This window comes from Xenopus laevis, chromosome 4L (genome assembly GCF_017654675.1).
Source record: "Xenopus laevis strain J_2021 chromosome 4L, Xenopus_laevis_v10.1, whole genome shotgun sequence".
NCBI lineage: Eukaryota > Metazoa > Chordata > Amphibia > Anura > Pipidae > Xenopus > Xenopus laevis.
This window is the reverse complement of record NC_054377.1, coordinates 32109356-32136364: the sequence shown is the minus strand read 5'-3', so window position 1 is coordinate 32136364 and position 27009 is coordinate 32109356. Positions and strand designations below refer to the sequence as shown.

The 27009-nt window shown below is 33.8% G+C and overlaps 1 protein-coding gene across 13 annotated transcripts in view; it reads right to left on the bottom strand.

Annotated features, from left to right (window-relative positions):
- LOC108713967 (neurexin-2-beta) overlaps positions 1–27009 on the bottom strand; it is a 404763-nt gene that overhangs the window by 200668 nt on the left and 177086 nt on the right. For 9 of the 13 annotated variants that reach the window (XM_041590057.1, XM_018257736.2, XM_041590065.1 and 6 more), the window contains 2 exons: positions 17057–17358; positions 13444–13467 (listed from right to left, as the gene is read on the bottom strand). In XM_041590057.1, coding sequence (XP_041445991.1) covers positions 13444–13467; positions 17057–17358 — 326 coding nt within the window. The remainder of the gene's footprint in view (positions 1–13443; positions 13468–17056; positions 17359–27009) is intronic. The other 4 variants (XM_041590058.1, XM_041590066.1, XM_041590063.1 and 1 more) reach the window with 1 other exon arrangement.

Sequence of the window (27009 nt, the reverse complement as noted above, 5' to 3'; positions counted from 1 at the left end):
TTACCCTTATTTAGTATAAAATTTTCCCGAAATTTGCTTGCGTGAAAAAATGAGTTTTTCAAGATTTTTCTCAGATTTTTTTTATCCGATTTTCATGAGTTTTCTGAATTTTCACCCGAAAACTTCGGGGTATTGCATGAAACCCAGCGCACAGCAAAAAATCATTGGGACTTCTCCCATTGACTTATATGCAACCTTGACAGGTCTGAGATGCCGGATTTTCTGATTCAGACTTTTCCATCCTCTGGGTTTAATAAATTTCGAAAAATTCGTGATTGTTTGCATTCGGAGTTAAGTAAATAACCCCCTACTGGTTGTAATACTGAGAGATTATAGGGCTCATTTACAAATGGATTTGCAATTGTAAATGCATAAGCATATGCAATCATAGAGAACTCTGAGAACATTCATTAAAGGGGTATTTTTAGTATGACGTAGAGAGTGATATTCTGAGATAATTTGCAATTGGTTTTCATTTTTTATGATTTGTGGTTTTTGAGTTATTTTTATTCAGCATCTCTATTTGAACCCTTACAACCAAATTACTGAAATTGCAAACTGCAGAGCTGCTGAATAAAAATAACTCAAAAACCACAAATCTTAAAAAAAAATTTAAATCAATTGCAAATATCACTCTCTACGTCATACTTAAAAATACCCCTTTAATGAATTGTCTCAGAATTCTCTATGATTGCATACACTGATTTGAATAAGAGACTGGAATATAAATAGGAGAGGGCCTGAAAAGAAAGATGAGTAATAAAAAGTATCAATAACAAAAAATGTGTAGCCTTACAGAGCATTTGTTTTAAGATGGGGTCAGTGACCCCCATTTGAAAGCTTAAACGAGGCAAAAAAAAAAGTATAAAATGTAAGTAAAGAAGACCAATTGCAAAGTTTCCAGGAATTGGACATTGTAGAACATACTTAGGGGCACATTTACTTCGAGTGAAGGATTAGAATGAAAAATACTTTGAATTTCGAAGTTTTTTTTGGCTACTTCGACCATCGAATAGGCTACTTCGATCTTCGACTACGACTTCGAAACGAACGATTCAAACTAAAAATCGTTCAACTATTCGACCATTAGATAAGTACTTCGACTACCTACTTCGCCACCTAAAACCTACCAAGCACCAATGTTAGCCTATGGGGACCTTCCCCATAGGCTTTCTAAGCAATTTTTGATCGAAGGAAAATCGTTCGATCGATGGATTAAAATCCTTCGAATCGTTCGATTAGAAGGATTTAATCGTTTGACAATTTCGATAAGGTAAATCCTTCGGCTTCGATATTCGAAGTCGAAGGATTTTACTTCGATGGTCAAATATCGAGGGTTAATTAACCCTCGATATTCGACCCATAGTAAATGTGCCCCCTAAAGTTACAGGCCCTTGCATCTGAACACACCCCTCGCAGTAGTGCATATTTATGACAAGGGCACCAGTAGCGGCCCAGTCTCTTCTGATGAATCACACATAAGTGTGCCTTTAATGGAGGGGAATCCCTGGAACTACCGCCACTCTGAAGGAGATAGTAATTTTTTTTGTCTCTGTGACTTTTTTGTCCAAATGCATTAAAGTCAATGGGCATTTTTTTTATAGCGACTTTTTCTGTCTTGCCAACTTGTCACAGCAAATTTTTCCGTGCTGAATTTTTACCACAGTTTCGCAAAAAAATTTGCAGATAAAATATAGAATTTTGCCGCAAATTCATGGCAGTCGAAAAAATTTGCTCATCACTAAAGGTGACAATTGCTTCATTCAAAGGGGTTGTATAACATCTTCATTCAACATTCGAACAATAACTTTGGAGCATGCGTTGTTAAAGGGGTTGTTTGCCTTTGAGCTAACTTTTACCATTATTTGCAATTCATTTTTATTTTTTATTATTTGTGGTTTTTGGGTTATTTAGCCTATTATTCTTCAGCTCTCCAGTTTGCAATTTTAACAATCTGGTTGCTATGGTTACCCTAGCAATCATGCACTGATTTGAATAAGAGACTGGAATATAGGAGAGGGCCTGTATAGAAAGAAGAATAATAAAAAATAACAAGAACGATATATTTGTAGCTTTACAGCGCATTTTGTTTTAGATGGGGTCAGTGATCCCCATTTGAAAGCTAGAAAGAGTCAGAAGAAAAAGGCAAATAAATAAAAAAACTATAAAAAAATAAATCATGAAGATTAATTGAAAAGTTGTTTTGAATTAGCCATTCTATAACATAAAAGTTAACCTAAAGGTGAACCACCCCTTTAAATATCTTAAGAGGCAATGCCTGGAAATGCACTACACAGACTTCAGTGTAAATCACCCACAAGCTCTTGTGCAAGCAATTATTAGTATATGTTTCCACTCAACAATTTTATGACAAAAAATTACACAGTGCTTGCAGGCAATTTTAATAGAATTTAGTAGGTTCAGGATCTTTGGTGCAATATGTTTGTGCACTTGAAAATTAGTGTCCCCATAATTTCCATGTAAGCTGTAGCCCAAATGTGTCTTCTTACAACTATAAATATAAAAAATATAAATCTCTTTAAGTCCTAATTTATCTCAATATTTTCTGGAAAAAAACTGTGACCAAATTGGCACAGGTTTTTTTGGCTTATTTATTAATACACTTTCCCAAAAATTTTGTTTGCGGGAAAAAAATCAGATTTTCATGATTTTTTCGGATCTTTCATCCAATTTTCACTATTTCTTCAGATTTTTCACCCAAAAATTCCGAATTTTGCCAGAAAACTTCGGGGTATTGGCAAAAACCCAGCGCATATCAAAAAATCATTGGGACTTCTCCCATTGACTTACTGTATATGCAACCTCGACAGGTCTGAGATGCCGGATTTTCAGATTCTGACTTTTCCCATCCTCGGGGTTTAATAAATTCAAATTTTTTTAAAAATCCAATTTTATTTTAAAAAATCATGAATTTTTTGTGATTTTTGCATTTTGAGTTTAGTAAATAACCCCCTTAGTGTTTTTCAAAAACAGTTACAATTATTAACAATGCCAGACACATTTTTGCACAATTTGTGCAAAATAATAGAAACCCTTGATTGCAACTGTTTTCATGATCAATTTCTAAATAAAAATAAAAAAATAATTGAAAAATCAAAATAATGGCACCTAACACATGCTGAGATGCTGTAAAATTTCTAAATTTCAGTGAAAATGAATTAAAAAATGTGATTTTCAAATATTTGCCCACTTAATGCAACTGTGATTAATGTGGTTTTTTATCAAAGGTCAAATTTCGAATTTATTGGAATTTTTATACTCTCATAAATTTGAATGTACTCACAACTTGAATGGGAGGTTATTTATGAAAAACTCGAACGTCTAATATTTGATCAAATAGTGCTGACCCGATAATTTGAATCGAGTTTTCCTCCGAAAAAACCCTCAAATGTCAGGAAAGCAATTAACATATTCAAATGGTTCGAATTTACCATATGAACCCTAATAAATCTGCCAATATAAATGTATTTAATAAATGAAATTACCTGAATAAAAAGTCGCAGAAAAAGCATTCTAAATTTCTATAGAATGTACCTCACAAAAGTATTATGCTGCTTCTCTAGTACCAAATTCTTCACTGACATTTTGTTCTCTGCAAAATAAATCTATATCTTTTTTGATCTGCACTAAAAGTCCAATTTATTGAAGCTCCAATAGGAAAAATCAACTGAATGAAAAAATTTAAATATACTGTATTTCCCTACATTTTGCACCATCTTTCTATTTTAACAAATTTTCCACAGCATATAGATATGACCACAATACCACATTGCTGTTAGATTAGAGATGTTATATTCGACCCACGCTTTGACTTGAAAATCACAATAAATAACTTTATTATGCACTATGCAGGTTCGCAAGGGTCCATGTCACCCTTAAAACTTCTCAGTAATGCAAAAGAAACCAAATGCAACAAACTGCTTAAGTGTGTAAAGGTTTGCTAATTACTTAACTCCACCTACTCTGATTTCAGGCTGGGTGCCTATAAACAAACAAAATGATAACATGTATATAAGCCTAGTAACACTGCTATTCTTTTGCTTCTGGCAGGCAACTAGGTGGTTTCACTTCTGAAAAAAAGTTTGATGTGTTAACATTTATTGCTTTTGACTCAAAATTCCTCAAATATCTCAGTTCCCCTGTACTCATCTAGGTTTTATAATCTCTTCAAAAATTGGCCATCTCAGTGTGGTTACTGTATGGCCATTGTCATAAAATTGCCTACCCACACGACTATGGGTTTCTTTATCATAGGAATTAGCAGCAGCAATTTATCTTGTTTCCATATTTTTCTGAATGTATGTCCATTATAATTAAAATGGCATTTCAGGATATGTACAGTAGGTTCTAAATTTCATGTGGATATGATTTTACTGACACCTGTATTCATTAAAGGGGGTGCCTTACATATTCTCTACATAATGTTTACTACATACAAGGGCAAATGCATCAAGGGTCGAATATCGAGGGTTAATTAACCCTCGATATTCGACTGGGGAATGAAAATCCTTCGACTTCGAATAATAACCAAAAAAAGTTAGGCAAGCCTATGGGGACCTTCCCCATAGGCTAACATTGAGTTCGATAGCTTTTAGGTGGCGAACTAGGGGGTCAAAGTTTTTTCTTAAAGAGACAGTACTTCGACTATCGAATGGTCGAATAGTCGAACGATTTTTAGTTCGAATCGATCGATTCGAAGTCGTAGTTGAAGGCCGAAGTAGCCCATTCGATGGTCGAAGTAGCCAAAAAAACACTTCGAAATTCGAAGTTTTTTTTCTTCAATTCCTTCACTCGAACTTAATGAATGGGCCCCTAAATGTAGCAACCACAGTTTGGGCAGACAAATGTTACAGTCTTAGGGGGTTATTTACTAAACTCCAAATACCTGAAAATACCGAAAAATTTGTGATTTTTTATAATAGGTTATAAAAATCACAAATTTTTCAGAATTTATTAAACCCTGAGGGCTAAAAAGTCAGAATATAAAAACACGGCATCTCAAACCTGTCAAGGTTTCATAAAAGTGAATGGGAACAGTCCCATTGATTTTGGTTGTGTCAGGGGTTTCGACCAATTTCACAATGTTTTCGGAGCTTTTGGGTGAAAACTCAGGGAAATATTTTCAGGGAAAATTCACAAAAAAATCGTTAAAATCTGAGCTTTTCCCGCAAAGGTAATTTTCGGGAAAATGTAATAATAAATATAATAATAATAAATAAGCCTTAAAACCCATAGCGGCTTAGATCGGAGTTTGTAGCAGCCGATATTGAGATAAATTCAGACCTTGAAAAATAACCCCCTTAGAGTATCTGCATTATCACTTACAAATTGTTACCCCCACTGGAGGGAACACTATGCTGCAGGCACGTGAGGGACCCCACTCCTGATGTGAGCTTCCATGTGAAGATGCTTGCTAGGGGCATTTTGTTAAAAATTCTATTGCTTCCCCATCTATGCCTTTTATTGTCTGAATTTACGACGGAGTCTGCTATAGTTTTAACTTTTCTGTATGGGGCAGGTTAGCAAATAATTTACCATAACAGGTACAGTAATGGGCTATATGTAGCAAAAACCACTCACATTTCAATAATGATAATCTCTATTACAAGAGATGCTAAAAATGCAATTCTGCACATTTTTTAAATTTCTGTGGTCACATCTTCTGAGGGCTTTTTGTTGTGTTCAGAAATATTCAGTTGCTGTAGGGCTTTCTTATTATACAAAGCCTGATCCTGCACAACAAAGCTTTATCAGCTGTTTCAATAATAAATTAGTTTTGCCTTTTCAATTCCCGAAAAGCCTTATATTCTGCAAGAGGGGAATTCGGTTTAAGGGGACAGGTATCGGATCTATTATCTGAAATGTTTGGAAGCTGGGATTATTGAATCACTGTTCTTAAGTGGTCTAAAAAACATTTAAATATTGAAAAAACCCAAGTGAGTTGTATTGACACCAGCATGGATGTATGCTAGTTTAGTTACCATCAAGTACAAGCTACAGACAATCTTAAACAAAAATTTAATTATCTGCTTAAATAGGAATTCATTAAAATGGTATTCCTTTATTTCAGAGGATAACAGTAGCTACCATACCCATACAATTTTGTCAATCTACCTCATGGTGTCAGATGCCATTTGACCATTATTTGTAATATCTGGTTATAAGTAATTTTTCTTACATAATTTATTCTGATATTAGGATAGATTCCTAAGGCTAACCCATTTTCAATGTTATATATTTTATAAATGTGAAAAAACGACTTTATACATTATCGCCAATTTACTTTAGTACTTAGGTACAAGTTTTTGGAAAATTAACCGTATATTACCAAACATTCTCTTTGCGCTGGTCAGCATACACCAATGGAGAATCAATTTTCAAAAAGAGAAATTTCTCCAGGTTCAGACTGGTAAACTGCCATTATAAAGATAGAGCAGTCACTTTTGCATCTCATTATCTACATAATCTCCCCCGTGCTAATATGCTACAAATGCAATTTCTTTGTGGGGTAAATTATGTAAAGGATTTTCCCTACTACAAACAGGTTGGGAAATGCAATGGGAAACATATTTAAACCAAGAAAAAATTTGCAATGTTTTCATTTAGTAAATCTGACATGTGTTATGAAAATATGCCTAACAAGCTAAGGTGAACTATATGCAAACAAACAAATGTTGGTGCAAGGCATTCTGGTAGGCCACATGTAGACCAAAAGTTAGTAGATAAAAATAGATAACCCTTATTTATACAAACATCTCTCGCCTAACGCGTTTTGTGTCACTGGGACACTTAGGGGCACATTTACTTAGCTCGAGTGAAGGAATAGAATAAAAAAAAACTTCGAATTTCGAATTATTTTTTTGGCTACTTCGATCGAACAAATAGCGGTAAATCCTTCGACTTCGATAATCGAAGTCGAAGGATTTAACTTCGAAAATCGAATATCAAAGTAAATGTGCCCCTAAGTCATAGGCTTGGACACTTACAAAAATGGGTCAGTATTTAAAGGCCAAAACATCAGAAAAAAGCTAAGGTGAACTCTCAGTGGAGATAAAACTGTCTCTGCTGTGGTTTTCTGATTTGTTGCTGCAAGCTGCTTAGAAAGGCTTGTCAACAGTTATCTCTACACAGTGCTTCTAAAATGATCTGCACCTCTGCCTTTTGACTGACAACATTCTGCCTCTACTAGGAGTAACTTTTAGCCACTCATCCAATTCACTTTTTCTAGTTGAAGGGAGGGTTCTATCCTCTTGAAGTCCATCAACTGGTCTCTCAAGCATCCAAGTGTGCTCTGGTTGTCCAACCTTCTCTTCCAAGTGTGCCCATTTTGGAACCTTCAAGTAACATGCTCTCTACTCTGCATAGTCCTTTGTACCAATAGTAAATTTGTGCAACTTTTGCTCTGGGCTTCATGATCAGTGCCAAAATATTCCTGCAGCTCTACTAGTAATTGATGCACCTTTGTGTTTGTCATCTGTATTTCCATCTTAACACAATAAAATGATGTCTAAATTAGCCTCATTCCAGATTTCCTCCCATTTTCAAGTCCTTAAATCCACATAATGTAAGGGGCCGATTAATCAAGGGTCGAATATCGAGGGTTAATTAACCCTCGATATTCGACTAGGAATCGAAATCCTTCGACTTCGAATATCGAAGTCGAAGGATTTAGCGCAAATGCTGCGATCGAACGATCGAAGGATTATTCCTTCGATCGAACGATTAAATCCTTCGAATAGAACGATTCAAAGGATTTTAATCCAACGATCGAAGGAATATCCTTCGATCAAAAAAACTTAGGCAAGCCTATGGGGACCTTCCCCATAGGCTAACATTGACTTCGGTAGCTTTTATCTGCCGAACTAGGGGGTCGAAGTTTTTTTTAAAGAGACAGTACTTCGACTATCGAATGGTCGAATAGTCGAACGATTTTTAGTTCGAATCCTTCGATTCGAAGTCGTAGTCGAAGGTCGAAGTAGCCCATTCGATGGTCGAAGTAGCCCAAAAAACACTTCGAAATTCGAAGTTTTTTTTACTTCGAATCCTTCACTCGAGCTTGATGAATCGGCCCCTAAATGTCATAAGTCTACCCCTTTGACCTCTTTGTTTCCATTTTAGTTGTTCTACAACAATACTAAATAAAAATTCTATAAGAAACTACTAAACTGTAAAGTCACAAATCAATTCAACATTATGTCCAGTATTAGTTATAATTCTCTCAGTCACCTTTCCCACATCACTATTGGATCACTGTCATGCTCTCTGGAAAACTTCAGACATGTTTCATGTTTCTTTTTAAGTATGGCTTCTTCTTTTCCAGCATGCAGGCCAGTATTATGTAGAGCTTGTAATATGGTTTACCAATACCTACTCTCAAGTACGGCGGTGGTATCATCATGCTATGGGTCTGCTTTTTATTAGAATCTTGCCAAAATAGAAGACATTTTGGATAATGCAAAATACAGAAGAAAAACTGTACCTAAAGCTAAAATGTGGTTTTATGTAGTCTAATGTTTCCTTTCAGAAGAACAATGTTCCAGACAAAGCCCTGATCCCTTTCCAGTTGAGAATAAGTAAAACTATTTTAACACAGAGGCACAAAAGTATCATACAGTTTAGCACATAAACCTGAACCAAATCTGTTTGTTCAAGGTTTGTAAATAGTTTCCTAAAATAGCACAGGCTGCAAAAGGTGCCTAAACAATAATTTTACTATGGGAGTGAATATTTAAGAAAACAGCATGTTTTATGCTTTTTGTTTTCTACAACATAAAAAACGTCACCTTAAAAAAATAAGCGTTGAAACAAAAATAACACCCCCCCCCAAAAAAAGAGTTGTATTGTAGTACAGGTATGGGGTTCGTTATCCAGAAACCTGTTATACAGAAAGCTTTGAATTATGAAAAGGTCATCTCCCATAGACTCCATTTTATTCAAATAATTAAAAATGTTTAAGATGTAATTTTCTTCAGTAATAATAAAACAGTACCTTGTACTTGACCTTAACTAAGATCTAATTAATCCTTATTGGAGGCAAAACAATCCTTTTGGGGTGAAATACTGTTTAAATTATTTTTTTAGTAGACTTAAGGTATAGAGTTCCAACTTAATGGAAAGACCCCTTTTCTGGAAAACTCCACATACCAAGAAATAGGGATAACAGGTATATACACCTGTATTTGTTATTTTGGATAATGAGAGAATTGCTCAAGGATCTGAGTAAATTTTAAAAAGTATGTTCATTTGACCCTAAATATAACCCACATCCACCATTACATGCAGTTGCATTCTTGTTTTGGGGACATTTTTATTGTGCATGTTATATCAAATAAAGCAGTTGTGATGTAGTGCAATAAAATAGATATATGCTACTATAGAGGGTACAATTTGGCAATTAAGATATGTAATTAGGCTACTGATCTGTTTGAGGATAACATAAATGGCAGTTTTTGTTTCACTTTGGACTGCAGTTGTTTGGCATCGCTATTTAGATGCCTTTTGACGTGTTCATAAATCAACAGCCCTTTTGTTTAACAAGCAGATATTTCTTGTTTGTGAAAAAGTTTTTCTATTGCAAAGCAAGTTTATCACTTCTTATGTATTATATGTTGCACTCTATGAATATTCATACCGGTCAGAATGTTTTTTAAAAAGCATCACTATCACTTATATCTTGTTTTTTTATTTAATACCATTCTCTCAATGTACTCACTGCCACAAAGACACACTATTGAGCTGTTCTTTGCATACTAACCACATGGAAATACCCACATGCATAAACACTTCAACATACACACTCATACAATGCAAACAAAATATAAATATATGCATTTAAATGCAAGGTCTACTGCTATTATCAACTTTCATCATATATAACTAGAATAACTAGAAGGTACTACACGCCTTGCATTTTATTGTCCCTATAGGTCTATGAGCAATACACCATATAAAGCACAATATAGATAATACAATTAAATAAGCAACTAACTTACACAGACACATCTTGTTTTAATGTTATTGTGAATAGATGTTCTTTGTAGGCATATAAAATGCATGGTATAATATACATCACAGCTAGATATAGTCATACAATTAAATTAATATACACCAGCACAGTGTCCTTCCAAAGTCTCCCCAAAGTTGGGATAGAGTGAGGTTAAAGGTTAGATTAAGGGAGGGGAGAAGCTTTGGGGTAAAGGGGCAGGTGGTGATAAGTTAGGGGAGGTAAAGGAAGGGATGTATAATATTAGTGAGACGTTAGTGGACCCCCTCAGAGGAACAGACCAGACACAAAAATGTTGATTAGTAAACGAGTCATTAATTCGATTTCAGTTTATTAGTAATCAAACCTCAAGTTAAACATGTCACAGATCACAAGAGAGGGGGCATGCAGGAGGGGGAGGGGATTTTCATGCAGTTAATTCCTCAATGGACAAATATGTAAAATAATCTTTGGCCAAGGAGGAATTAAATTATCTGTCATGCAGTTAATGAGGTTAATGGAGGTAGGAGAGACCCATTCAATGCATGCTAAAGCCCCATGCTAATTCAGAAGGTACAGCCAGGTGTACAGGAAAATAGTTTAAGTAGCTGGACTATGTGGAAGAGAAAGAAAGAAAAGAAGGGGAGGCCAAAGAAAAAAAAAAGAGAGAAAAAAGAGATCATATAAAGTAAATAAGTTTGGAAAAAAAAGAAAAGAAACCAAGATAGAGACAGAAATAATATTCATGTGCCAATATAGGAAAACCTACTTTAGGTTTTTTCAATATTTTTAGAAAATCCTTATAATATATGTACATTGCAGAGCTGCAAATTAGTGATCCTTGTCTAGCCATGCTGAGTATACAGTAAATGAGCCCAACTGACAGGATTAAGACTAAAGGTGGCCATACACAGGAAGATTTAATCTGCTATTTCAGGATCTTTAGACTAATTTGGTAGTTTATCTGCGGGTGAATGAGGTCCTCCAATGAGCCCATCAGACCAATATTCTGAGCAAAAAATCCTTGCTCCAATGGCTTGAAAACCTGCCATTGTAATCCTATAAACACTTTCCTAACAGAAAGGAAAGTGTTTTAATGAATTGGAACATTTATCTATGCCTTTTTGGATTTTTCAATTTGCCCATTTATCAGAGAGTCTGTCCCTAAAAAAAAGAGCATAAGTTTAAGGCTAAAGCAATGAAAGTCTTTAAGGGGAACTTAAAAATAATAAATAGTTGCAAAGCATTTTCAAGTTAGAACTGCTTAATATTTTTCATAGTATCTTTACTGCTCCAAAATGTATATACATAAATAAACTAAATTTAACTCACAAGAAGGTAGCTGTACCATTTTATGTACCATTTTATTATGGATCTTAGTTTTTTTTATAGATGATAGTTAAAGGGATAGACAGATAGATAGATAGATGGATCAATACAGATTATTAAATTAGATTAAATTAAAAATAGTGGGGAAAATAGTAGGGTCATGTTAGTGAGGGAAGGAATATGTAAAGGCAATGGCTGACAACATGCCTTGTTAAGCCCCCACCCCAATACATGCATAGTCTGAGAGGGGTGTGTGATCAATAATGGCAGCCAGATAACAGGGTCTTAAGTATAACCCACTAATAAAGATCAAGGCCAGACATTGGGAAGAGAAGGAAGCTTGTAAAAATTTGTGAGGTAGAGCACAAAGTAGCTAAAACCATAGAAAATGTGTTTCCGTATTTTTTAATGCCTGTGTTTGAGTTAATCCCTAACCTACAACTTACACCAAAGGCTGCCATGAAAGACCCCCACCCTCCAGCCTCAGCCCATATAGAAAGCAGTGTGTAATGCTGGGAAAATATGTTTGTGAGTCAGTGGAATTATTGAGGTATGAGGGGCGGGGATAAAGAAGAGATCATATGGAAGGGAATAGGTGGTTAATTAATTAATTAAATAAATTTGTTTTAAAATAAATAAATAAGAATGTTTATAACTTTAAGACAAAAAGTGAGCAAATTTGGAACAAAAATTAAGAAATAAATGCTTGAAACACACATTAACCACAAGATGTCACTATTAGTATGCAAAGGTTTATCTGGAGACATACATAACAATGCACCATCATCCATGAGTGCCTAACAACAGCAGAAAAAAATATTTTGCTAAACGTATAGTTTGCTACTTTCTCAGTGTTTCCCTATGATAAAATAAACTCACACCAAGGGACAAATTCTAAATCAAAAGTATTTCTGTACAAAGTTTTCTTCTTTACTAGAAATAAGAATTAGGAATTACGGCCATGCAAGAAAAAAAGCCACCACGAGCAGAAAAGACTTAGGGTATATTGAAGTGTGAGATTAGAGCTCACCACAATAAAATTCCACCATCTCTAAAAGACTCAAAATTTAAATTCAGATATTTCTCTTCTACAACTTTAATAACATAAAAAAATAGGTTTAACTAGACCAGACAAAGCATTTGAAGATAATGGAATAGACCTACAGTTCCATCAAATGCCACAAGGTGTCATGTTTATTCCACATACCAATACCAAACAGAAAATGTATACACAAATGTCTTCATATCTAGCTATTGGTAACTTATATTTAACTAAAAAACAGTGCAACACACAGAATGACTGCATGGTGTCACCATATGTCCACAGAACATATTTATCTAGTAGATAAAATAAGCAGCATGACACCATCATATCTAACACCCATGGTGATTATTAGCTCAGAAGCAAAGACCCAGTTACAATGGGAATAACAGTTAAAAGTAGCAATGCCATTTTATAAATAACTTTATATATTTATAATAATATTTTAAAAATATCATAATCCTATTTGTTAAATCCTGCATGCAGTCTATTATCTATTTTTTAAAGAACTTGAAGGTTATATTACAGCAATGGATCCCTTTAACTGTCAATATTTCTGATGTTTAAAAAAATCTCCACAGGCCAACTCAGATACAGAAGGCTTTCCATGCAAAACTGCAAAACGTAACAAACCATGCAAGGTTTAATTTAAATTTTAAATTGGTGGGAAATGTACTGTTAACAAAAAGTGCACTGTAACAATCACATGACAACCAACCAACATATCCCAAATAGTCTCTCCTCCTACAATAACAAATACCTTTTACTGCATCGCCTATTATCAGTTAGACATATTAATCATGGACAATAAAATTATAAAAAAGATACACATACAAAAAAAGTAAATAAATGGAAATAAAACGTGAAAGATAAAAAATGTACACTTTTAAAAAGGCCAAAATCAGTAAATATATATTTAGAGAGGTTAAGGTTTTAAGGAAGAAGGGTGTGAAGTGGGGAAGTGGTTTTAGGACTTTTTGTTTCTGAGCTGTGAACAGAAGACAGGAGCTGGAATAAACCCCAGGGGTACAATTGAAGTGATATCTACCAGGTAATGGAGTTTGTTTACCAGAGCATGTCCGATGCCTGCATGCTTTAACACGAGTGGAAAGAGATTTAAAAAAAAAAAAGAAAAAAAACAGGAGATATAACACAAGTGGGAAGAACGAAGGAAAGGCCATCCCACCCCTCGTACTACATTTAGATGAGCCAGTCTTTCCACCCAGGATTATGTCCTGAGAGCAGAACCCCACAAGAAAGCAAGTTAATATTCCAGCTGGTGGAAATAAAAAGTTAGTAACAGGAGCAATTCACAGGAAACAATAGCAAATGACCAGTGAAAGGAATTTTAAGTGAGAGGAATTTATGTAAATAAAAGATGTATATTTGCCGTATAAGTTCAATATAAAATGTGTAGGTTAAAATACATTAAAGAGTGAACCCAAGAAAAAGGCAAATTGTTTTATTGTTTAGCAATATATTAATCTTAAACCAGAAACCAATAAGACTAATGTTCCCAAATTTTCAACTAGGGTAAAATTGTATACGGTAAATATTGTATACATGTTTTCACTTGAAAAATTTATCTTTTCTTTGAAACCCTTTTAAAGCTGTCTTCCCAGGACGAAATACTTTGTGCTTCCTAGCTTTAAGGGAACACAAAAATACTAAGCCACTTTCAATGAAAAAGGCTCTGAAACTTGGAAGGATCCATCGTACTGAGTGTACTGAACATAATCTGGGAAATGTTAAGGACACATTTGGCATTGCAATAACTGTACATTTTGTAAATGTAACTATGTGTAACAAAATCTAACTTGCTTGTTAGGACTTGGTTTAACCATATCTTATATCATTTGGAGTAAGACTTAAGAATAATATCTTTATCCCCATTATCAATAATATCACTCAGAAGTCGGGTACAGTTACTTGAAAGCAGTTATATGATCGAGCTCTAATATACCTAGGAATTCCACTTAAAATTTTCCAGAAAGAGTTATTAAGCATAAAAAAGTAATTATGGTAATTAAGGTTAACATGAAATCAGCAGAGAGTGAATATAACCCATGGCTAAATCCAGTCACAATACAGCAGTGCATATTATTTTTGACAAGGGATAAGATATGCCAGAAGAATCAGAGCTATATATTTATTAATTCCAGAGAAATCATTCTATTTTGTTGTCTTTAATTTAAAACATACATTTCATGCATAATTTTAGCGAAAAAAAAATTCTGCCACCATTAAGGCAGATAAAATGAATCTAATAGGAACGAAAACATTACTCAAAATTACTGCAAAATAATGTGTTTTTCTTATCCATTAAAGGTGTCTACCATATTCTGCTGATTTCCTTAAGCAATACACTAAAATCTAAAAAACCTAACAAGGCTATTATTAAAATTACAGTATGACTAACTTGATTTTTTTAATGCTACCAAATATTTACGGTTAGATTAATTAATTAGGTAAAAGTACAGAGCTGGTTGACATATGTATAAGGTTTTAGATACCTTAAAACTAAGATGAATATAAACAGACACAGTAAATTTAATTGTATGGGGGTGATAGATCTAGATAGATATGATGATAGATAAATAGACCAGACAAACAGATGATAGATAGATAGACAGACAGACAGACAGACAGACAGACAGATAGATGGATAGATAGATAGATAATGATAGATAGACAATGGATAGATAGATAGATAGATAGATAGATAGATAGATAGATAGATAGATAGATAGATAGATAGATAGATAGATAGATAGATAGATAGATAGATAGATAGATAGATGCATTCACATACAAACATGGTATAATTAATGGAAAATATGACTTGAAAAAACCAAGCAAAGTATATTCATATCACGTTCATGAAACATGAGCTGGGTGGAAAATGCCAGCATATTTATCTAAATACTAAAATGACACAATAAAGACCCAATGGGGCAAGCATAGGAGGGATTGAAAGCTCAGTTGCTATGATACAGATACAGTGGTTGAACACATCTATTGTATATAACACGGTACTTCCAATGTCAATATCTTTTGTGGAAGTACACTTATGTTGTGCATGAATGGACAACATAAGTGTACTTCCACAAAAGATATGGACATTGGAAGTACTGTATGCCTTTCTCACAGAAACCGTAGTCAGCATATAAATTCATTTTTACTTGTATGTTACTATATATAACAGTTAAAGGGGTGGGTCACATTTGAATTAACTTTTAGTATGATGTAGAGAGTGATATTCTGAGACAATTTGCAATTGGTTTTTATTTCTTTATTATTTGTGGTTTTTGAGTTACTTAGCTTTTTATTCAGCAGCTCTCCAGTTTGCAATTTCAGCCATATGATTGCTAGGGTCCAAATTACCCTAGCAACCATGCACTGATTTGAATAAGAAACTGAAATATGAATAGGAGAGGTCTGAATAGAAAGATGAGTAATAAAAAGTAGCAATAACAATAAATGTGTAGCCTTACAGAGCATTTGTTTTTGGATGGGGTCAATGACCCCCATTTAAAAGCTGGAGTCAGAAGAAGGCAAATAATTAAAAAACTACAAAATATATATAATGAAGAGCAATTGAAAAGTTGCTTAGAATCTGCCATTCTATAACATACTAAACTTAAAAATGAACCACCCCTTTAAGACCAAAAAAATAATACATGACCTTCACATTCAAAAGTTTGCCCAAGTAAATCCTACCTAAATTCTAGCTAGATGTGTAGAAATGGGACATACAGTACTTTATCTCATCTGGTGCACACAGCACACCTTATTGTTTAATAAAGACAAGGGTATGGCAGCATATGGCACAGGTAAAATACGCTCCATCTGTAGACCCTTGCTGGGAACATTTTTCAAATTTCTCTTAAAAAAAGCTTTTTTCTGCAATTAGTATAACAATATAAAATAATGGAAAGCACTTGCCTGATCTTTAAATATATGGCATTGTTCAAAGCTTAATTTACCTAAAATTACCTAAATTGGCTAAAAAATATCTCACTGCATGATAATCATGCTTTTCACGACAACCTTGAGTGACTACAATGGAGCCAAGAAATAGTAACATCACATTGCAACAAATTTCTAAATTATTGCAGTTAATGTTCATGTTGCGTCTGTTGAAGTACAGTATGGCTGAACTCTTTATAAGATCCAACTTAGACAGATCTTGGAAAACGGCCAGACACATCTTTCCCTGAGCAAATGATGCAATTGTAAACCTGCTACTACTGACTGACAACTAACAAAAGAAATGAAAGTCTATGCATGGAAATTTGGCACAAGTAACTAAAAAGTAACAATTTCTATAACTTGGGACTCAAACTGTAAGGAGGAATTTTCTAGTAAATAACTACTCTCAAGAAACTTGATCAAAAAAAGAAAACGTAATATGCAGTTCTATAGTGGCATAATTTAAAATACAGGCACTATAGAACTGTTACATTTCTTAAGGACACTGGCATGACTATTTTTAGAGACTCTTTCCACAAATAACCTCCCTTAGATTTGGAACTATATGTTCTTTACCTATAAATGGTTTGTTTATTTGGGTATACAAGCAGTAAAAAAAAAAATTTAAAATTGAACATTTTAATTATACTACAACCTAAGATGAAATACAATAAATCTCAAAACACTGAGAGGAGGCTTTAATGCCTTACCTGTCGTAGGTTCCTGGTCACTCTGACGTCATGCCAGCTGTTGTCATTGAACTTGCCATTGACAGGTTCCACTAAAGCTTCAAAGGCCCCGGATCCCAGGTTGATCACTAGCCACACTGCTCCACTCTTCAGTGAAAGATTCACGTAGTCTGCTGACTTCCCTGTATGAAGCATAAGCCCATTTCGTTGGAGAGTTCGGAAGGAGAGTGTGATTTCATCTGCACTGCTCTGGATGGGGCTGTGGGACAGGTCGTAACAGAAGAACTCATTCCCTCTGAAGGTGGCTGCATATTCTTCCTTCCCTAGGTAGGGGTTTACGGAAAGTGTAAAGAGAAAACACATGAGAATTGGGTGGGTATATACATAGAAAGTATGGTAGCTAATTACTGAAAAGCAAGAACAGTAAAGACATAACACAAAAAATGTAGAAGATGAAGAAAAAAAAGATAATGGTGGAACATGGGCACAAAAAGCAAGGAGGCATATATTATATATATTATATATATGTGTGTGTAAATAAAAAGAGCATGAAAGAAATGCACATAGAGCCAAATAAAGAAAACAATGACATGAAGATTTAAAATTGAGTTAACAAGAGAAAGAAAGAAAATTTAAAAAAAACAGGATGCAGAAAGAAAATAGTGAAGCAGATCACTAGGTCTTATCGTAACACTTTTATATATCAAAAGCATATATCAGAATTCTTCAGCACTGTAGCCTCATAACTACTATGAACAAAAACTGTTCTCTGGAGAATATTTAGCTATCATTATCAGTTTACTGAATATTTAGCTATCATTATCTTAGTACTATTTAAATGTATAGTCATTTATGCATTAAATTGTTACATCTTTTATCTTGTGGGTAGCTTAGCCATTTACCAATATTTCTCAAGATATTTTTCATACAGGGTTAAATTAACATGTTGTTAATAGGGATGAACCGAATCCAGGATTCGGTTCGGGATTCGGCCTTTTTCAGCAGGATTCGCAAATGTATATGCAAATTAGGGGCAAGGAGGAAAATCGTGTGACTTTTTGTCACAAAACAAGGAAGTAAAAAATGTTTTCCCTTTCCCACCCCTAATTTGCATATGTAAATCAGGATTTGGATTTGGTTCGGTATTCGGCGAAACTTATGTGAAGGATTCGGGGGTTTGGCCAAATCCAAAATAGTGGATTCCGTGCATCCCTAGTTGTAAGTGCTTTATAATCTAAGTGCATGGGTTGAAGTTGGGTGGGATATGATGCCGGGGTACTGTGACATGAAGTGCTTGGGTCACTGCATCATAAAATGCTTGGGCCACTATTTCAAAAAACGTAGGTACCCCATATTCTAAAATGTTGGCATCTCTGAGCCATAAAATGCAGGTGTCACTGTGTCATAAAATATTTGGGGGAACTCGGGGCACTGTTTTATAAAATACCAAAGCCACTGTTATGAAATGCTGGATCGCTGTGTCATGCATTTCTGGGGCCAATATATTATTAAAATTTGGTGTCATCATTTTAAAAAATTAAATGCTTGCATCACTGTGTCATGAAATGCTGATGTCACCATGTCAACTGTATTATGAAAGACCAAGAGCCACTATGTCATGAAGTCATGGGGATCTGTGTCCTGAAATGCTAGGCCACTGTGTCATGAAATGCTTGGGACTCTTTGCCATGTAATGACAGTGACACTGTATTAAAAAATACTGGGGCCACAGTATCATGAAATACTGGGCTCACTGTTATATTACACAACCCAATGCTTCCAGAATGCTGGGGCCACTTTGTCAAGTGCTGATTGTGCCATTAAATAATTGGGCCATTGTGTCACTAAATATAAATACTTGGACCGCATCAAAAACAAGGCTCATTGTGACATTATTTAGTGGTCTAGTACTGCATGAATGGTGGGGCATGCTTCTTTCTGCTCATTGCAACTGTGTGGATAGATGCACACTCATGCACTGTAGAAAGCAAAATGTATAGCTCTGCTATAAGAGAAAGAGTGAGAAAAAGACACTGTTAAAGAGATCTGCTACTTGTTGGGTTCACTGTGTATTCAAATGCTGGGGAAACTGTCATGAAATGTTAAGGTAATATGTCATAAAATGCTGGAGACAGAGTGTCATTGGGGCACTGTATTATGGAATGCTGGGGGTGCATTATCATAACATTTTAAGGCCACTATTTTATGAAATGATGGTGCTTATTGAGGTAAAACTTGTTTGGAGACGGGGAGGCACATTTATTTCGAATTCATTAATTAAAAACTCCCATAAATTCGAAATTTATTAATACAATTAAATTGTTTAAACTCGGATGAAGGGCCATAAATCTATAAATCTAAGTATGATAAATCTCGAAAATTACATTTGATTTTTTTAAAAACTCAACTCAAATTTGAACAAATCCCTAGTCGAATTTGACAGTTTTGACCATAAAAAAATTTGAAAATTTGAATTTTCAATCTGACCCTTGATAAATCTGCCTCTCAGTGTCTTATGATGCTGGAACCACTGAGCCAGAGGGAGTCACAGTGCCTATGCTAAGGGTTGCAAAGAGTCAGTAAGCCAGTAAGCCTTTTAATGCATTTGAGGTCACGGTAATCTTTGTCACTATATGCATTTAAAATGCATTATATTATAGTGTGTCAAGCATAGATTTAAATGTAGGAGTGTTATGTGCTGCAATGATTATGGTCATCAAATGAATAGATTTACATTTCTTTGCTATAAATTGACCCACTACCATGTTGGAACAATTATTTAGTAGAATAATTTGCTTCTGAAAATGAAAATGTTAATATCAGTAGATATTGGATATTTTTGTTTTCTTAAATGTCTCACTTTAAATCCATAATATTTATTTATACACATTGATAACTATAATGTATTTTCATGATCTTAATTTTCTTGATTTAATGCCCTAATATATCTACGTATGAAACGACAATTAATTTCATATTTATTTTGTATGCTTCTTATAACTAAGAACTATAATACATAGTTCAAAATATAGCTTAAAATTATAATAGAAAAGATCACCTTTAAATACTTTTTGATATGCTATAGATGGTCATTTTATGTGCAACATTTTAATTGGTCTTAGTTTTTTATTTTTTTCAATTATTCTGCCTTCTTTCCTGCAACTGATAATACTATTTGGTTGTTGGGGTTACTGACCCCAGAAACAACAACAAAAGAAAACAAATGACTGTGAGGCTTTCATTTTACCACTATTCCTTATTTTTATTGATTAGATTTCTATTCAGGCACTTTTATATTGATATTTAATTTGACTTCCAATCAGCTGACTGGTTTGTAGAGTAATTATGCCCAAGCTACCAGATAGCTACATAAAGCCTGCCAGCTGCAGGCTGTAAATAATTCTATAAACACAAGGAATAAAAAAGTCTCCATCATATTATATGTTTCTTTTGAGGTGAACAAATGTGGAATTGCATATTTGCTCAAAAACTTCATTAGATTTTTTAAGAGAAAAATCATTATTTAAGGCTTAGCCAAATAATTCAATAGTTTGCCTATAGGCTATAATGCTTTCTCCTCTTACTAATTAGCCTTTTTACCATGAAGTTTTTCTGCAACTTTTAATTCCTAATATTGATTTAATTATTTATTTTTAGGATGAATTATGTTATCATAGAGTTTAGTTTGCCTATAGCCTATAATGCTTCTTCAGCTTACCAATTAGCCATTTTACCATGGAAGTCTTCTAGACAACCAGCTTTTACTTGGTGTGGTTTTTTTTCTGGTGATTTTTTAATTTTTTAAAATAAATTCTGACTATTTGAGGTTTCAGAAAATACTTGCGTGTGTTTTCTGCACTTCAAGAAAAAAACGCCAACTCGATTCATGATAAATCCGCCCTTAAGTATTAAGGCCCCAAAGTATCTGCCAGTTGCAGCATTTAAAGGGTTGGCCTGTTATCTTGCAAACTGTAGTTGCCAAAAAAAGCTTTAGTGCAGCTATTTCCCACTTAGAACATGAATTTTCTTGAAAATTACCAAAGGCCTGGTACTGTATCTGAATTTTTTTCAGTTCAAAATTTGCTGCCAACTGTGTCCCAAATTTCTTCCCTGTCGCTATTTCTCCATAATTGTCCTTGTTGATAGGGCATTAACAAAATTCTTCCATTATTCCAAATTGTTTGGATCACCTAAAGACTGTCTAGCTAGCTGACAAAATGAAAATGTGACATAAAAACTCACCATTTATTTCTCTGTTGATGTACTGTATGGACATATTTACCCACAAAAATAATATGCACAGTAACTTATAACTTACACATCTCAGACAATATATTAAAAAAGCAAGAAGTGTATGATATAGCAACAAAAAATATACACACAGAAAACACAAACTGGGAGCACATCTAACACAATGTATGTGAAAATAGTGACAGTGAAACAGACCTAATTTTATATACAGTGAAGCATGTTTAGATTAATAAAAATAAACAGCACATAGCAATAATAACATGGAAAAATATTCCCAAAACCAAGCTACAATGGTAAGTCATCCCTAACCATAACATAATGCTGGTACACTTCAGTGTAAATTATACTATATGTCCATCACTATAATTTATGTTGATGTGGCACAATACATTGCATCGAATTGTAAGCCAAATATGGTGGCAGTAATCTGCAATGAAGATGAACACCTATTCGCATAGTGGCATTAAAACATAGACCCAATGACATGCCTCCATGGTACTGTATATTTATAGATAGGGAAAGACATGATCTTTAAGAGCAGGAGATCTTTAAAATGAAAAAACTATTTATACCAATGTTGCTAAAAAAAACCAAATAGATCATTTAAATGAAGGACATTTGGAAAAATACCAAATTTGTTGTAGAAAATGTATTTAAACTATTAAACTTGCTTACGCTAGCCTAGTAGCCCAACATATACAAGAAAAAAACATACTGCTTCCTGTCATACACTAGGTGATAACTTTCAGCTTTAGGGGAGCAATTATAAACCATTTACAGAATGAATTACCCTAACAAGCAAGTGAACAAAGGCCATGCTGTCACAATAGAAAATAATACATGTAAAGGCTTCAAAACTTGCAAGATCAAATGAGATTTTGCTGTTTTTGAAGCTGCAAATAGCTTATAAATTATGGCACATTTGAACAGTAGCCAAAATACTATTACAGAATTACATATGCTTATGTATCAAAAACACGGATAGGGCTAAAAAAATAATAAAATCATGAAATATATTCTATTTCTATGGTCTAAAGTGACAAAAGGAAATATAATACATAGGTAGATAAACATATCTAAACAAATTAAAGGCTACCCGCTTTATTCTAAACCTAATCAGTTATTTACAATAATAACCAACACAGCAATACACAAAGGTGAAGTCACTTTAGAACATGCATAAGCAAAAATAGGAAACACAACCAGAAAATTGGATTTCACATAGTAAAATTCAAAAATACAGGTCATAATCAATCATGCTGCTCATCAAAAGCAGGTACTGTGACACAATAATATATAGTAATAAAGGACAGTTGAGAAAAAAAACATGAAACATACATCTACTCACAAACGTATTCTGTATGCTGTGGGATGAGTGTGCAGGTTTATGTGTCTATAGATATGTGACTTTTAGAGTAAGCGTAATATTCCTTGGAATTCAGATTTGGCAGTTCATACAGATCACAGCACATGGTGATGAAACCAGTGACAGATGGGTATATGAAAATGTAAAAAATAATCTCCTATTACACACCTCAGGTCATGCACTCATACAGATACAAACAGTACAAGAGGGACACAAAAAAGGATGGAGAAACAGAGCACATAAATCAAAAAAAGGAGAAGCAAAAAGCTGCAGAAGGGAAATAAGAAATGATCAAAACACAATTTTGCTATTATTATCATTATAGTTGTATTATTTTATCAGCTGATATACAGGTATGGGATCCATTATCCGGAAACTAGTTATCCAGAAAACTAGAATTAAAGAAAGGTCATCTCCCATAAACTCCATGTTATCCAAAATTTTTTTAATTGTTTCCTTTTTCTCTGTAATAATAAAACAGTACCTTGTACTTGATCCAAACTAAGATATAATTAATCCTTATTGGAAGCAAAAGCAACCTATTGGTTTTATTTAATGTTTACATTATTTTTTAGTAGACTTAAGGTATGCAGATCCAAATTATGGAAAGATCCGGTATCCAGGTCCACTCCTACGCATTCTGCAGAACAGGGCCCATACCTGCATTATTTTTAAGGGCATAATTCAATGTAGTGTGATTTTTTTGGGGTGGAAGAACTAAATCTTTTTTTATTTTATTTATAAAATATATATATTACAAATGGAACTAATTAATTTGTTTCCATTAGATTACCTAGCTCAGGCCTAGCAATGTTCGTATTGTCGCTTTCAGGCCAGTACTACATTCTCATATACAAAGTCTCTTCAGAGTTTAGTTTAGAGAAATAAATGATTTACTAGAAATGTTTAGGCAATTCCTAATTTTTTTCCCAATCTGACCTCTAATGCCCAGGTGTGCAGTGAAGGGATTAAATGAAGATTGGCTATTATTTTCTCTATGAACATTACTTGCAAATGATGATTAAAATTCATACAGCACTGCCAACAAAAGATGTGCATTTATAGGCCATTGAAGACATTTTAGTAACATAGCATTTTTATTATCCCATTGTATAATACCCAATCACCTTTATAGGTGCAAAGGTATCATAATTGGCCTGAATAAACCTTAATATTATTCATTTATTATATGGCCATATAATGGTGTCTGTAAAAAAATATTGTTGGCGACTGATGGCTTCTTGATTATATAGTTATTTCATGAAAGCAGTCTATAATATAGATGCATGTAAAATTGATTTATTATTTTTTGAAGAGTACTAGTAATAATCCCTTATACAACAAGCTATACAAATGTTCTGGTGAACAATGCTTTTGAGCATGGGGTAAGGTTCAGAGCATAATTCGCAAAAGCACTGTTTTGACTTGTTCCACAGGGGATTGTAATTAATTTGTATTAAATACATGTACTCCACCTGTCCTGGAAGATAGCAGTGGAATTCTGTAGGCTTATCTGGTGGTCTGCCTCTAGTATTCTTCTCCTTACAGTAAGATTCATCAGATTAAAATTGACCAAATATTGTAGATAATAGAACATTAATATACTAAAAGGAAGCAAGTAATTCCAGACTACAGTTGCTAATGACACCAACAATTTTCCTGTATTGGTAAAAGTACAAACTAATGGGAAGAATAATATAATTCTACCTCTTATGAAGCACTTGACAGTAGTTCTATCTCAACTGTCTTGTGCATTGTTTAAGTTTCTGCTTTACCAAAACTTAATTACGGAACTAGAGTTCATAGAAGAGTAATAAAATTGATAAGCTGACTAAAGATCTTATAGTTCCATGGTGATTGGAAAGTGGGGTTTGTTCATATTAAAGAATGTTGAAGAGTTATGATATCTTGGATATAGTACCTTTAATACTAAACATGTACAAGTGTATTTTCTGTTTTCAAGTGAAGAAAGATTGGAAAAACAGAGGCTAAATAAGATTTAATTAAGTGTTGAATTTAATTGGTCCTACTTCAACCCTATCATCCTTGTATAAAACATTATAATATTCATTTTATATATTATATTATTTACCATGTCTACAGATTAAGAATAAGAAAACTATTCATATGGCAAATACTAGACTTCCTGTCTAAAGATGATCTCTGTAGCCAGCATTTTTAACCCTGCTTTTGGAATTATTGTGCCTTGTTTACTACCAAAACATTATGTATTCAGCCTTTGCATCTTAGTCAAAAAGGTGTTTTATTATTCATATTATTATATTATTATAATCTCCCACTTGTATCTTTTTTCATTTCATCAAAGTTTCATAAGGTCAAACTCAATGTTTGTTTTGGCTTTGTATAGTTTAGATAACTAATTTGTAATGGTGATGTAGCTGCAATACTGCTATACTATACCTTTAACTAACTAACTAGATATCTAACTAACTAATGTTCCATGTAATGTCAATTTGTATATATTGAAACTGGCAGTCTTGCTCTGCTTTGTGTTATTTTTATTGTACAATGATCAGGCAACTTATTAGAGCAGCCCTTTGTTGTTAAAAGTAGACAGAATATTTACAGCCTACACCATTGTGTTAATGGAACATGTTGTGTTTTCTCAACCCTGGGTTCTATGAGCATTGACAGAAACTGTATATAACTGTTCAAATAGGGCATATTTGGGCCCAAAAATGCACAATCAGAATTTTTTGTCACATGAAGTTCCTGCCACTGCTCACAGTATATGGGGCTGACCAGGTTTTATTGCCTTTTGCTCCACCGGGGTATTTCTGCCTGTGGAGGAAATGTTACATTTGATATTAGCCTTATAGGGGTTTTGTTTAAGTTTAAACATAACATTTATATGCACCAAAATATGTGAGCATTTTTGAAAAACAATGTATTGTTCTTATAGTATAGTCTTATATTTCTGTTTATCCACATATGAAACCAAATGATTTAATATATTGCTATGGGATCAGAATGCTTGGGACATGTTGATTTGCAGGTAAGCGGTCTTGCCATAAAGAGGAACACAAAAGAAAAAAAGATAACCTGACCCCTGGGATGCACACAAAAGATTGAACATTATAAGCCTATAATAGGGAGGGAAAGAAATTGTGGTAAAAAGAGGGAATCCCCAAAATTGGAGCTACACCAAAGCCAAGGTTAATAAATGTACATTTTTTATTGTTTATTTGCATTTATCTACATGTTTTTGTTATTGGTTTAATTGTAAATGCAATGATTGCACTTCTGTTTTAATAACAAGCTATTTACCGTTTGTTTTAATGCTAGTATGACCATTGCTTTATGTATCCGGGTACTTATTAAGTTATTGATTTAAGACAGTTATTGTGATTACAATTGACCCTAGTGTTAGAGTCATATATACCAATACTATCTTTTTCACATTGTGTGTGACTATCTTTATGGGATCTGGATCCCATGCTTGACCCTCTGTGCTCTGTCTTTTAGCAAGTCCTGTACAGTGTACATGTTTTTTCCATATATTGGGGGGCCATTTATAAACACTGGGCAAATTTACACCTGGGCAGTTACCCATGGCAACCAATCAGTTGTTTTATTTGACTGTTCAACTTGCAGCTGGCTGAAAAAAAGCTAATCGCTGTTTGATTGCTATGGGTTACTGCCCAGGTGCAAGTTTATAAATGAGTCCCATTGATTCTGATAGATGGCATTAATAAAGGATATTTTTATACATTTATAAACTCTGACCTTGGCCTAGCTCCAGTTTTGGGGGATTACTTTTTTCTGTTTGCCATATAAAGGAACAACATGCCTTAACGCTAAAACAAAATAAACATTAAAAAACCAATTGGATTGTTTTGTCATCACCACAGATTTATGGTAGCTCATATAGCATGGTTCTATCTTATTTAAGAGAAAAAGCTAATTTTTTAAATAGGACACTATGGGAAAGTCATTAAGAGATCCATATAATAATCCTATACCTGTATTTGAATAATTTTTAGACTACAGCTAACAATGGGAAATTCAAAAAGTGGTAGGCTGGCTTAAACCTTGAGAAATAATTGCAGAAAGATAAAAGTGAGAATGAACTAATGTAATAGTCAGTGAAATTACACAATATTTGAAATGTAAGTACTAAGAGAATTCAAGGAAAGCTGAAAAAGACAAGAAAGAACAAAAAACTTTAAGAAATATATTTAAAAAAATAGAAAGAGAAAAGAGAAAACGTGAGAAAGAATTTTTCCAAAAACAATACAATCACAACCTGTCTGTCTCTTTCTGCCTATGAACAAACACAGATTCAGGAAATGACTGAAACCAGTGATGCATGAGACACACATGGAGAAAGAGAGTG